The sequence below is a fragment of the Tiliqua scincoides genome, chromosome 5 (genome assembly GCF_035046505.1).
Source record: "Tiliqua scincoides isolate rTilSci1 chromosome 5, rTilSci1.hap2, whole genome shotgun sequence".
In the NCBI taxonomy this organism is placed as follows: Eukaryota; Metazoa; Chordata; class Lepidosauria; order Squamata; family Scincidae; genus Tiliqua; species Tiliqua scincoides.
The window spans coordinates 49,510,417-49,525,556 of NC_089825.1; the positions used below are offsets into that span (position 1 = coordinate 49,510,417).

The 15,140-nt window shown below is 43.4% G+C and overlaps 1 protein-coding gene across 1 annotated transcript in view; it reads right to left on the reverse strand.

Moving 5' to 3' along the window:
• CPNE4 (copine 4) overlaps positions 1-15,140 on the reverse strand; it is a 136,884-nt gene that overhangs the window by 46,803 nt on the left and 74,941 nt on the right. Inside the window, exon 6 of the mRNA XM_066627186.1 lies at positions 14,045-14,134. Within this exon, the coding sequence (XP_066483283.1) occupies positions 14,045-14,134 (90 nt within the window). The remainder of the gene's footprint in view (positions 1-14,044; positions 14,135-15,140) is intronic.

Sequence of the window (15,140 nt, forward strand, 5' to 3'; positions counted from 1 at the left end):
AGTGCACCTGGTAAAAAACAAACAAAACAAAACAAAACAAAACAACAAAGGATTTCTTCTATCATTCTAGACAGCCATTAATACATTTGGAAACCTCAAACACGTATTTCTCTGAATCCCAATATTTCCTCTGTGCTAAAGCTATGCCATGATCCTTCCCTTCAACAACTTCATCCTAGACTCCTTATTGCCTAATATGACTCTTATTTCCAGCATACACATGCTTCTTTGATCAGCTTTTCCTGACAGAAAAACGTTCCACATGCTTTAAGTCCGGCTTTTAATGTAGTTGTGCTTCACAGCTGGAAAGCTGTAATGGACATTTATACCCCATGTCCCCTGCGGCAGGCTTTGATTGTAAGATGGCTTTTAAGCAAAGTTGTGTACATCCATTTCTAAAAGAACACGCTAGGTTTACTTCAGCTGAAGGTTAATACATATTCATGTCACTTGCAGTGCATATGACTGTCTACTCAAAAATAAGCCCCATTATGTTCAGTGGGGTTTACACCCAGGAAAGTGAGTACAGGTGTGCCCCCTGTATCTACGGGAATACATTGCCTCCCTACAGATATGGAAACTGCAGATAAAAGGGAACATAAAGGTACAAAAATCCCCATTGCGCCAATTTTCTGTATGTGTCCGGAGCCTTCCTCTCACTGTTCGTGGGTCTTGCTGGTTCTTTGCTGACTGCAAAATGGAAGCAGGAAGCACTCACAGGAAGCGAGGCAGAGAGAGGAAAAGAATGCTTATCACAGAGTTCAAAGAGCTTAGCTTTGTGCTCTTTTCAGCCCTTTGCCTTGGTTCCTGCGAGTGCTTCCTGCTTCCATTCTACAGTCAGCAAAGAGCCAGCGACAGAAGGCAGCAAACACAAGCTGATAAGTAATCAGCACATCTTCAGAATCAGTTGTGCCACTGATGTTTGACATCCAACATTTCCATTACCAAAACTTGTCTACATCTTGTCTCCTAACACAAGTTTGCAACAAACATTCAATTTTGGTATGTGTATATGTGCATGTGTACATTAAATAGTAGCTGAGGACAAAAGCCCCATCAGGAATGAAGTACCAACGATGTTTATTTTCAATGCCTGCGAAAACAAGCTGCAATGGAACACAATTCATTCCATCAAATGAGAATCTGGCCCCATGAATCAATGTTTTGTTGTATAGCTTTCTGCAAAACAGGCTACTGTTTCTACAACATAAAAAAGCAACATATGTATGATTGCCACTTTTGCAAACACTGCTTTCAGACTGTTTCTCTCACTCGACTATAAAGGCTGCCAAACTGTCTCATCAGTTTTTAACAATAATTTTTCCCTTTTTAATTTATTTTGTTCTAGTCTTCTCTTGAACGACAACCTACTGTGTTTTCATGATAACTGAGAAATCAAGTCATTTCTTGAACATGTGCTATCATTTTTTAATCTCCTAGTAATTGTGATGTCCCCACTTATCAACTTAGAGTCCAATCCCTATGAGTTTCTACGCAGAAGTAAGTTCCATTACAAAGGAACTTACAGTCAATTGAACTTACAGTCAATGAGGCTGACTCCCAGGTAAGTGTGGATAGGACTGCAGCCTTGGATACCAAATCAGAGGAGGTGGCTCTCACATATTGGTCCAAGGTGGAGACACAATAAACAACCTGGAAGACTAGGATTCAGATATCAGTTCCAAGGAAACTGAGACTTCCTATTGCTTCTTAGCTGAGGCCAGGATAGTGATTTTTCTGGACTTTCTCATCAAAAAGGAGATGGTAACAGGTCTAGTCCATCCAGTGATCCTATGTATCAGCTTCAGATCCCGATGAAGGATTCTCATGGAAAAGGAATCCCTTGTCACATGGACAGCTAGGTACCAACAATCCAGACCATGTAAATGAGCACTCTACAACCTCCAAGAAGCTATCCTATCAAGAGTCCACATTTCCTCACTTGAGATAGCAACAGACCCTCTAAGAGGAGACAAAACATCAACTGAATACAAGGCATCATTACAGAATTTGGCCACTTTAAAAAGAGCCACTCCTTACTGAAAAGGGATAAGTCTGGAGCAAATTGTTACAGTGTAGTTGGTTTCTTTGCCTTGCCTTTGGCTTTTTCTGATAGTCCTCCACTAGATCTAGTTCAGATCTCTGGTTTCAAATCACCATTGACTGATTCGTTCCGTTTACCTCTGTGTCACTCTCCAACCAATACTTGGAGACCAACAGAAATCCCAGAAGAAATAAGTCCTATAGACATTGGCAAGCAGTTTTTGTTGACATGATAGCAGGTTCTAATTGTTTCTGGATCTATCCAATGAACCAAGACCTCCTTGAATAAAATATCTATACCATGTCTCATACAAATGACAAATAAATTCCAAAAATTCCTGACACACACCATTTAACACACAAGCAGTCATCTAAAAGAATACAAAACAACAACAACAAAAAAACACTCTTACCACCAATATTCTCCCTAAGGGGTCCATGCCACTGCACTGACTCCTTCGCTGGGGGCGTTCCTTGACACAAGGTGATGATGTCACGTGGCATCACTGAACTTCCAAGAATGCCATGCTCCAAACTATGTGGAATTTGGCTTCCCACTAGAGCTGCATGCAACTTAAAGGGAACAGTGCTTACCACCCTTTAACTAATCTGATTGTGAATTTGACAGGCTCGTCAAGAGAAGTTTAAACAAAAGGTAACTGACAGTGAAATCCTATGGGTGTCTACTCAGAAGTAAGCCCTACTGACTGCAATGGGACTTTCTTCTACATAAGTGTGTAGGATTGCAGTCTAAATTATGTAAAAAATGTGTATCAGGATGCCCTCCCAGCTATCATGATAGAATTTCCATTATTCCCAAGTGCATTGAGTTTAACAAGTCAGGAAATATGAACCTTTGATTCAAGTTGGTTTTAACATAAGCACTCTTGTTTTTTTTTGGTAAGGTTCTGGCCTCCAGAGCAATTATGAATATCAATTTGCTTCACTTTCCTACCACGGCTATCAGGCACAAACTTAACATACCCACTGTCCACCCCATCACCTGCCAAGCCATCTCACCCACTTACCTGCCCATGGATTCTGAGGATACCCAAGGATCTGTGACATGGGGGTATTTCCTGTAGCTGCAGAAAGTGGTCATGCAATTCACGCATTCTGATTGCAAATGTTCAGACCTTGGCACTATGATTTTCTTTTTTAAGATTTCAAAGTCAGCAATACATGTAAAAATAACTAAACTGATGCCGAGGACACATAAGCCAGCTAGCAAAACATCCTTGTTATTTGGACATTGCCAGAGGTCTAGTACTCTGGCTTGCTGAATTTCCCTTTTGGCAATGGTTATTGCCATTATATATCATCATCTCTTGGGACAAACACAGTGGCCACAATCCAGAAAACGATGGAATTAGTTCTATGAGTCCAAGAAGATTTGAGCCTTGTTCTTGAGCAGTTCCACCCTCACCCCATAGGCAGACTGCTCTTGAAACTGAAGGGAGTCTTAAAGTAGTGGAAGATGGAGCAGTCATTCAAAGACAAAAGCCTACTTGGCTAATGTAAGTCCCCCACATGGGCCCAAGCAGCTCTTTGGCTCCCAGCTATTGACTGTGCTTAGATGGGGGGAGGGGGGAATCAGGTATTCGCAAATCAATATATTAACTATAAAGATTTCTCAAATCTAGCAAGCTTTGTTTTCTTCGTGGCTGTCTTCCCTTTCATATTATAATAAGTAAAAACTCACTGTTATGGGCACCAATTTCACTAATATCTGAGGATAGAGGGGTGTCAAACATAAGGCCCTTGGGCTGGATGTGGCCCCTGGAAGCAATTTCTTTGGCTCCTGTTATAATTGGACTCTCCCAGCATGATCATTTGGTTCTCTCAAATCTTGAAATTATGAACAAGATTTGCACATTTTCCCTTTTGCCATTTGCAGCTAATGAGTTTCTGTGTGAGAACAAAGGGCCTATTTCTGGCAATCATCTGCTTAATGATGTCACTTCCTTCTTGATGATGTCACTTCCGCCCTCAGCAGGTGCCACGAATGCTATTCAGCCCTACTATATGAAACACGTTTGACACCCCTGAACCAATACTTATAGAATATAGTGTGGAACTACAAGACAAAACAGCAAATTAAACCAGTCCTAGTCAATGGAGTTCTACCACCTTTTATATTTGAGACCTTTCTTTCTCAATGTGATACTAACCAGTGGAGGGGAGGGTTAAATGACTTTCAAGTAAAAAAAGTCTAGATATCATGGCTTGGATCCAGTACAAACCCTCTCTGATGAAGGCACTACAACATATTCATTGAGGTATGTGTGTGAAACACGGACTTCCCTCCCTTCATAGACACTCTTGCCTATTAAAAAACCACTCTGTGGAGGGTCCCGAATGTTTGGGAAGGAGCTGCCTCTGGAAGGGGGCAAAACCCTCTTTGCACTGATGGGAGCAACTTCCTGAAGAATCAAAAATTGAATGGTGGGGGCAGGGGGAGCAGTGGCATAGCAAGCAGGGGTGGGACAGGCCATCCTGTGTACCATGCCACAAGGGGTGCTGCAAGAGACCCCCAAAGATGGCGGCACAGGCCATCTAATATTCTTCAAACACGAACTTGCTGTTGCCACCCCCTCTTCCTTCTCCTTTAGAGTTTTGCTTCCTGGTCAAGTTTTGACTTCTGCCATGCCACTCCAGGCCTCTGAGCAAAGCATTGTGCTCATAAATATGGAGTGGCATGGCAGAAGCCAAGAGTTGGCAAGGATCTGCCCCAGCAGCGACTGTGAGTGCGCACACATTCCAGTCACTTCTGGTGTCAGGAAGCAACCAGAGCATGCATGCACTCACAGTGGCAGAACCCAGAAGTGACACTGTATGATGTCATGGCATTGCCGCCCTGGGTGCAGGGGCCCCTGGCTACGCCGCTGTGGGGGAGGAAGCATAACCCCTGCTAACTGGGTAAGAGGCACTTTTTCAAGTGGGTGCTCCTTTTTTTAGCAGGGGGAGAGTAACTGGCCCACCTCACCCCAGCACTGTCTGTTCTAGTGGCTGTCTGCTGGTGTTCTTTTTGCATCTTTTTAGATTGTGAGCCCTTTTGGGACAGGGAGCCATTTAGTTATTTGATTTTTCTCTGTAAACCGCTTTGTGAACTTTTAGTTGAAAAGCGGTATATAAATACTGTTAATAATAATAATTATATTTCACAACATCTTAGAAGAGCTGCCATTGAAGTAGCAATGGATGGGCAAATGGGTTACTCATCCTCTGTTCCTATGCCCTGCGTTAGGTTCGTTCGGATATTGTGATATTCTTTTGCTTTTTGTTCTCTTCGGTTTGCTGTTACTCCCTCTCTTTTGGAAGAAAGGAGAAAGGAGAGGGAAAAAAACAAGACAACCCTGCATAGGAACAGCAATAAAAAAGCAAAAGTGTCTAAATATGGGGAGCAGAGTGGCTAAGCCATGATCTGAATGCAACATGGGACTCCCAACCAAATCCAAGATCGATGCTGTAGTCTATCCAACAGCACACCTGTTCCTCGTTGCTCCACATGCTGGGCCGGTTCTCAGACTTCCCAGAAGCCAAGCCATCACTATCATTTAATTGGTACATAATCTTTTTCTGAGAGGTCTGAACCGCCAGAGACTTTAATTTAACTCTTACTGGGAACTTTTCCAGATATTAACTGTCATAGCAGATAACAGAAATTTGGCAGAGAGGATGATTTCGACAAAGCTGTTGATAAGAGACGCGTAGAAGATAAATGGTAATTGTTAAGAGAACCAAGGAAGAGGAAGGTTAATAGCCTGCTGAGAGGGAAAACTGCTACTCAGAGGCCTGGGCTATTTAAAAAAAAAAAATCATAGCTGAGAAGTGTTTTAAGTTGGTGGGAGACTGATTAATGCTTAACACAACAAGAGAATAGCTGAGGAATTTAGTTACAATGGGCATTAACATAAATAGTTCATGAGTTTTGTGAGCACTGCAAAGTATGGCAGTATGATGAAGGCTAAGAGCCCCATCCTAAGTGCACTCCCCACTGGGTCTGAGAAGGGGGCAGGTTTGGCAGCAGCAGTAGCTTCTGAATCAGTGACAGGACCATTGCGTCCTGAACAACTGTGTCCTCATCAGTGGTATTGGACACTGGGCATTCTTTTTGCATGTGGATGCAAATGTCCAGGGGCACCAATGACTGGTACACATGTGACCAGGACACAATAATCCAGGATGCAAATACCCTAGTACCTTCCGAATCCACACCCTCTTTCCAGACCTGATTCCGATCCATATGGACCTGTGCCAGCTATTTTGCTGGTGCAGGTCCAAGTAGATCCCTCCATCCCATGAAGGGAAGGAAGTCTCCAGGACTATTCCCCTTCAGGATACAGTGAGAGCCATTTTGGGGTGCCTGCATTGGTGGGGCGGGAGGAAGAATAGAACGGGGCTGTAAGACTGGTATTAAGACGGTCACGTTTGCCACGAGACCTGGTGTCATCATTAGACACATTCTGGAGATGGGGATCGGCTACTCTACTTAAGTGCTCTGACTGCACCCGGTCCTTTTTCTCCTTCCCCAAATATGAACTTGATCATTGTTAGGTGGGCATGCTGGTTGCTAAGGCAACTGGACCAATGCTTGCCAGCTGATTGAAGAACACATTTGTGTCCTTGTCTTTAACAGTTCTTTGCAGCTTGCCATGGGGCATGGTGGTCATAGTGTATAAAATTCAACTCATTGTGGCTCATGGTGTGGCAGACATGTGCACAGACCACCACACATAAGAAACAGTTCAAAACATGCACTGGAAGCCAAATTCTGTGTGTGGCAACGTGTGCGCACAGCTACCTCACAGTGGTCTGAAGGTTACTGCATACAGACCTTTCCCATGGCTTCCACACAGTCAGAGGGAAAGGATTAGACCTTGCTTCTACACAACCTAAAGAATCAGTTGGCATGAATACTACATGCAGGCACACTTCCCAACAAACACAGGGCAGAATCCTAACCAACTTTCCAGCACCAAAGTAAGGACAATGCAGGTCCAAGTTAAGGGAACAAACATTCCCTTATGTTGAGGAGGCCTCCGTGACTGTAACCCAACTGCAGAATGCAGCATATGCCCCATTGGCACAGCTATGTCAGTGGAGGAAAGTGGGTTAGGATTTGGGCCACAGCATACAAGTATTTGGGCAGGGAGTTGTACCAAAGTCCAAAGCATCATGTGGAAAGCCACAGTGATTGTTCACATGAAAGATGTAAAAATAAGCATTTAAGATTGTTTCAGTGAACATTGCAATTCCTGTTTCATTGACTTGCCAAGCCATCTCAACCAGCCTCTCCTCTTTTCTCCTGTTGACTTGGCTATTCAAGTGGATTAAAAGCCATGTAAAAATATCCCCACAAAACTGCGTGTAGAGGATGCTTAATAACGGTAAATTTTTTTAAATGGACCAGGGGACCTTTTGTGTGTCTTTACAGCTCTTGATTCCGTTCACAGAAGAAGCTATTAAGAATGACTGGAATTTGAGCAATCGATCTAAACTACCTGGAATAAAGTCTGCAAAAAATGTGCTGAAAATGTTATGTTGATATGATTTCTTATCAGAGTAATGCTATTCTGCTACAGATTGAGTGACAGGCTGCAGTCTACAGAATAAAGCAAAATATTGTTATATACCACAGCTCAGTAGAACAGCACCTGTTTTCTATGCAGAAGGTCCCAGGTTCAATCCCTGACATCTCCAGGCAGGGCAGAGAAAAATTCCCAACTGAAATCCAGGAGATCTGCTGCCAATACTGTTAACAATACTGAGCTAAAACAGTGTTTCCCAAACTGTGTGTTGGGACCCATCAGTGGGTTGCAAGCTGATTTTTGGTGGGTAGCTAAAAGTTTTTAAAACAAGAAAAGAAAAACCAACTTTGCAAGCACCTTTGTCTGGTTTGCAAAAGAAAATCATTATCTGGAATGATCACCTGTGGTATGAGGTAATCTTCATCCCACCAAATTAAAATGTCACATTTTCCTATTTTCTTTAGTAATTGGCACACCAGAGACTATTTATGAACCCAGTTTCAGTCTTTTGTCTGGCCTAGAAGCCCCTAACTGCACACCTGCAGTTCAGCCTTCTGGGTACCCTGGAATGACTGTGAGGTTTGGGGGAACAGTCCTTGAACTCCATTTCTAGGGAGTCTCGCAAATGTCTGCACACACACACACACACACACACACACACACACACACACACACACACACAGTTGGTTGAACTGTTGGCTGAAAAGTTGGTTTAGGCTGAAAAGTTGGTTAGGATCGCAGCCTAAAATAATAAGTAAAATATTTTTTTCCTAGATTTTTTTTGTCTTGTGGGTCGTAATAGATTGTCATTTTGAAAAGTGGGTCCTTGTTCTAAAACGTGTGGGAAGCATTGAGCTAGAGGGATCAATGTTCTAAGAATAATGCAGCTTTGTATGTTCTTAGAATGATTTTTACAACTCATGGTGGTGGGCATATGCCTAGATCTGAGGGCAAAAAGCAAGCTATAGTGCCTCAGTTTTATAAATTACCTTCTTGGCATTAAGTATTTTGAAGGAGTGAAAAAAGAGTGAGAGAGAAGTGCCTGTTTCAAGAGAGAATATACAGGAACAAGGATTTCAATCATCACTGTCAACATTTTCATCTTAATTACAGTCACTGGATGTAGGTTAGCCGATGTAGATACTTAACTGCTAGTCTCGAACAGCCTACTAGTTACTTAGGCTACTTAATTAGACCTCCTTATGCTAGTAATAATTGCAGGTGTGAAGTCAAAGTCTTGGTGAACACCGGTTCTTGATGCCAACATTTTGCTGCTTAATATGTAGTTCCCTGAGCATTGCAATAGTAATAAAAGACACTTAAATAATACACTTGGGGAACATAGTTTGTATGATATATTAATTTCCAGTGCAAGTTTCAATGAGCTACAATGAGGCCAGTTCTGCTGAAATGTCTCTGAACAATAGAAGTTACCAATTCGTTGCTATCAGTAGAAAATATAATTGAGGATGTGATGTGATGGAAGAGGACATTCCCCATTTGCCTCCCTTGAACTCATGCCAACCCCTCCTCTCCACTTTGGTGCTGGGGCTATGCTCTCCATCTGCCTTCCCCCTAACTGAGCCTCTGGTGAAGGGCTAGGCAGTCACATAGCAACATCTTGCCCACTGGCTCACTGTTTCTCCATCCATCTCTGCTTCCAGTGGGGTGGGGACAGGTAGGACAGTGACACATGAAAGTGGTGTCACTGGGTGTCACCCAGTGTCAGAGGCCAGTGCATCACTCCTATGTTGGACATCCTCCCATGCAGTGGGTGGGGTGATGCCCCAGGTAGTGGGCATGGTGAAGTACTGTCGCCCTGCCCTTGCTGGTTTTTTGGCTATAACTTTTGATAGAATAGAGATATTTCAATGAGGTTTGTTTCACTGCATTCTACATGAAAGCATACATCAACTGATAAATAATATGATGGCATTATTTGAAAATACCAATGTTTTAAAAATTTTGGCAAGTAGTGGTGTCACCCCCCCCCCACGCGCATCACCCAGTGCGGCCTGCAGGGCCTAGGAGAGGGGGGTAAAGGGGGTAATTTGTACCCAGGCCCAGGGTCAGAAAGGGAGCCCAGTAGCCAAAGGAGGGGACCCAGAAATTTCCTGAGATCTTACCTTTTCCAATCTCACCCAGACTCACTGCCCACACAGGATGCACATGACACATGGCAGCAACTACTGCCAGAAGCCACACACACCAGGCCCAGGAATGCATGCATTCTTTGAGAGCATCACATCTGGGAGGAAGCTGGCCTGCTCCAGGAGCTCTTTGGCTTGTGGATCTGCTTGCCATGAAGGAGTGGATGGGAGGTCAGGGACACAGCTGCGGGGCTACAGCTGTTGCAGAAGTGGTGCCCACCCCCATTGCCCCCCCACTCTGTTTCACCCGCTCCCACTTTGGGAACGGGCCCTAAGGAAACTTTGTACCCCCTGGTAGAAATCCTCTTGGAGGACCTGGCGGCCTGCATCCTCGCACCCCCTAGGAACGCCACTGCATATAATCACCATGGTGGTGGGGCCATAGTGTGAAGTACCACTGTTTGAAAAGCACCATACTGGTATTAGCGTATTTGCATCCTGGAGGATTGTGCCCCAGTCAAATGCTTCCCAGTCATTGGCGTCCCTAGACATTCCTGTTATTTGCATCCCAGTATAATTGGGCAACAAACCCCATGTGATAAATGCTAAGACTTTTACTCCAACCATAACTCTAACCCTACCTTTGCGTTTTAAAAATAAAAAGTACATCTAATATAAATGTATTGGAGCGCAAATGTCTGGGATGCAAAAAAAGGCGGGCACAAATGTCCAGGGATGCCAATAACCGGGACCCATTTGGCCATGACACAGTTGTGGTCCTATCACCCACCGTACTAGTTCACTTTTAAAATTAGCTTCTACTTTGTCTAAAGAGTGTCAGATTCAGAAATAACATTTTGAACCCCGCTACCTTTTGAGAGGTATACACAATCTCAGGGAACAAGGGGTTGGCATCGTTCATTTTGTTTACTGGCTGTCACCTCAGCCCATGTTTTGCAGTCTCTTCAGCAGGTCAGGAGGATGTTGCTGCTATGTTTTTGAGACACAGTGGGGCTGTGGCAGTGTTTTGAAGGAAAGCTTCTGTCAGACTGAAAATATATATTAGCCTGTAAAAAACCATCCAAGCGAAGAGAAAGAAAGAGCAAGAGAGGAAGAGAGTCTGTTGTCACAGGCTGTCCTAGTTTTGCCAGGGGCAGGAGCTATTCAATGCCACCCTTCACCTTCAAATTTGCTATTTTTTTTTTTTTTTTAAAGAGAATCCTTGGGGAAATGAAAAGAGTAGTGAGTTTCTTAGCAGATGTTTCATCTCTCTGATAGCACCTCTCTGGAGTAATCCAAGTTATTAGCACTGTTAATAGTCATCACTTACGCAGTCTTTTCATCTTCAGAGTCTTTTAGCAACATTAATTAACCCAAATCCATAGCCATAATTAATCTGCCAGGACATTTGCAATATATATGATGGTGATTTTTAAAATAAAATAAAAAATTTCCATGACATGCATGCATGAGTTCGTTTTCACTGGGAGTGGTAAAATATGGCTAAGGACTATTGCTAGAGAGGGAAATTCCCACCGAAAGACCTCTGATTACCAACACTTATCTTCCCTCTGAGGAATGTCTTTTTCTTCCTCCATAAATCTAATCTGCTTGATACCTTCCCTACCCTATATTCACACTAATCTAAGCTCATGGTCCTTGAATCTCCACTTACCAGATGGGTATGGTTTCATGAAGCACCAGATGCTCCTGAGACTAGATCAGTGCACATGCACCAAGGGGTTGTGTGACCCTGCTTTTTATAGACCGCAGGCATTAACCTACAGCCCAATCTTATGCCGGACCGAGTAGCTTCCTGACTCAGCTCCACAGTCACAAAATGGCAGTCGACGGAGCATGGAGTGCTCAATTGGCGGCCATTTTGGGAGTGCTGCCATTAGTTAAACCATATTAATTATGGTTTCAGTTTTATAATTTGAGTTAGGGCGCAATTCTATCCTGCGCTGGAAAAGGCAAGCCAAGAGGCTTGGCTTTATCCAGTGCAAGATTGTGGCCATAAGCAGCTCAGCCAGAGGCAAGGGGAAACATTTCCCCTTATCTCTGGGTAAGGACTGCTGGCCCCTATGGGTCTCCTTGGACTTGCGCCACCTCTTGTGGTGGTGTAAGTCTGAGGAGAGTGGAGGGGCTTGGAGCCGCTCCGTTCTCCCCGGAAACGGGGGTTGGGATCCAGCATAACTGCCGGATCCCAGCCCTGCCTCCTGCTCCCTACCCACCTGCCCCGGGGCTGCCCACCACCTGCCCCCCCGTCCAGGAACACCTCCCTCCCGCCTCCTCCCTGCCTCCCCCCCACCTACCTTTGCTGCTTGCATCAGCCCAGCCGGGCGGATGCAAGGCTCAGAGTGGAAGCCAGCACGGAGGTTTATATGTTTCCGCAAACCAGTGCTCCTCTGAGCGTTGGCCCAGCTTCCTGTCAGGGAGATGCAAACGTGCTTTATGGCACATTTGCAAACCTCCTGGGTCGGTGCAAGGGACTTGCGTTGGCCCACGGGCACCTCTGGATTGCGCCCTTAATATCCTTTTACACTGTTAGCCATCTCGAGGGGTTTTGAATGGCCTTATGTTGTAAGGGAGGGGGAAAAGATTCTTTCAGTGCCCAGTGCCTCTCTCCTATCCCTTCATCTGTAGAGCTTAGACCAGCAATTTTCAATCTTTTTCATCTCATGACACACTGACAAGGCGTTAAAATAGCCAAGGAACACCATCAGTTTTGGGACAATTGACAAGGCACACCATGTTGCTTGCATGGGGCTCACATTCCCCAATGGCCCTAATTAATAAATGACATTTCCCCATACTCCTGCAGCACACCGATCCGCCACAGCACACTGGTTGAAAATCGCTGGCTTAGACAGTAGTTTATCACTGCCCCCATGAAGATGAAGTCAGAGAGTCAAAGAGATCACGTTCAAAAGTCTCCTTTCTAGTTAGGCAAAAAGTCCCCTAAAGCCTACATTCATTTTGTACCCAAAAGCAACGTAGAAACACTTTCATTCATTAATCTGCATATTCTGTGTCACATCTGGTTCCTATCAAAATCAACTAGCAAAACATGACCTCTCACAGTAATGCAGTTTGATGAAGATATCTAGAAACCCACAGTACAAACAACGCCTGCCAATTCCTTTTGGTACCCATTTCTGTCTCCAGTTCTTACAATATGAATTGTGATCAGCATGAAAGGGAAGTGACATGCCTGAGAAATTGTGATTCTGCCACCTTTTCACTAACAGGATTCCTGTAGCTCTCAGACCAATAGAAAGTCAACAGTTAGAAACTTCAACAATCCTGGTTAGAACTGATGTGGCAATAGGTAAATAACTATTACATAGATAGTGCGTACAAAATCTGGCAGGGCTCGCCAAACACATTTTCATATATCAGCCAGAAAAATGGTACTTCTTCCTCTCTTCTGTCAAAGTTAATGGATAATCATAAATGAAACAACTGACGATTGATTTGCCATCTCTTAAATTACATTCCAAATCTGCACCTTCCTTAGAGGGACTTTGGACATCATGAAACACAGGGAAATTAGAATTGTAACAGTCCCTAGGAAGTCTGCACACACACATAAGTCTAGAAGAAAGAAAGAATAATCTTAGAAATTCTACAGTGGCGGGTTTGAAACACATCACAGAGTCTTGAACCGAATTCTGCAGTTTGCTGTAGTATTTTCCCTAACAACCTCCAGAGTTGAGATACCAGTTTTCAAGCAGCAGATCTGCAAACTTGATTGACAGATGTAGGCCTAGATCAGTGTTTCGCAACCTGTGGTACAGGTACTACCAGTTGAGGTGGTGTTTGGTGGTACTCCTGGACCTCTGGACACCTGCCGTTCGGTAGCGAGACCAGGAACATATCACAACAAACGGCAGTTGGAGGCACAGCTTGGTGGGCAGAGCTCCAAAGCATGCTTTTCCATTCTGGAAGAAGCCCTCCTTTCCACCCTGAGGCTCTTACTCGTATTTGTCGCATAGCATGTGGCCTCCCATCCTAGAAGTAACTGGTGATGATGTCATTGCCATTTACTTCTGGTGGCACTTTGAATAGGTAGATCATATGAAATGGTACAGTGGAGGACAAACATTGAGAAACTCTGGCCTGGATGCAACAATAAGTTGTCTGGATGCAACTTGTTGTGTTATACTGAGAGACCTTACAATATCAATACAAGGCACAGTCATTAGAGAAACTCATTGCTGTGTGAGCATTAATTCAAATTGGCCAAGTATAAATAAATCTGCAAATGATGTACTTTGATGTCAAGATTTTTCTTCCTAGCTGTAATCTTTTAATTTCAAAGATTTTAAAGAAAAGTTCTGCAATTACAAAACGTCTTGTTCTGCAGAAATCACTGACCTTTAGTCTGCGATCTTGGTCTCCACTACAGAGCGAGTTTACAGACACCTTAAATGATTTCCAGGCTGGGTTTAAGTTATTCATTACCACCTACAAAAGAAAATATTAAAAAAGAACATTTCAACAACAATACACTGCAGAATAATCTTGACTTACAAATGAAGATCTGTTATCAGAGAGACAAGGGGACAAAAAACAGCTGATGTTTTTTTGAAGACTGAAGCGTGGCATATTTGGTGGCTATATGCTAATCACAGCCAATTGGTTTAACATAATATTTAACATGTTGCATGTTCCACAGTGGTTTTGACATTGGAGAATTTATTTGGCAACTAAGCTGCTTTTCAAAGCCCACTGGAGTCCTTGGGAATACTTCAACTGATTTTCTTTGCATTAGGGTTGGATCAGACAAAAAAGAAAGAGCATAACATAGAACAAGCAAACAAGCAAACGTCTGACAATTCAGGCTTTTCCAGGACAAATGTTTATACCATCAGGAGGAAATAGGGATGTAATGTGGGTCCCCAAAATTGCCATGCCTGGCAACATGGAAAGTGAATGAGACTGAAGACACACAGGATAATGGCTGCCAGGATCCATCCATATTGGACCTAAGCAGCCACCTCGCATTGTGAATTTTTGACTACTGAATCAGCTGTGTGAGGGAACATTTGGCTGCTATGAGTACCCTTCACCACATGCTAAAAATAACGATGCCAGAGCATCGTTGGCAGCATCACAACTCACTGGTGTGGAGGCAATACTTGGTATCACATAGTGCTACTTTTTTCTGCCTGTCAGTTGGCAAGGTCATCAAATGGTGGTTTAAAGTAAGATATATATATATATATATATATATATATATATATATATATATATATATATATATAGAGAGAGAGAGAGAGAGAGAGAGAGAGAGAGAGAGAGAGAGAGAGAGAGAACTTCTGTCAATTTAAACCTACACAATGAGAAGCCTAGATGGAATGAGAAAATAAAGTTTCTCGAATCCTCATGAGAGTAGAGAAATGAAAGGAGTTTGAAATGTAATTGCAATGTCACATGACTTGGTAAGGTCCACAGAATGGAACATGCCTGT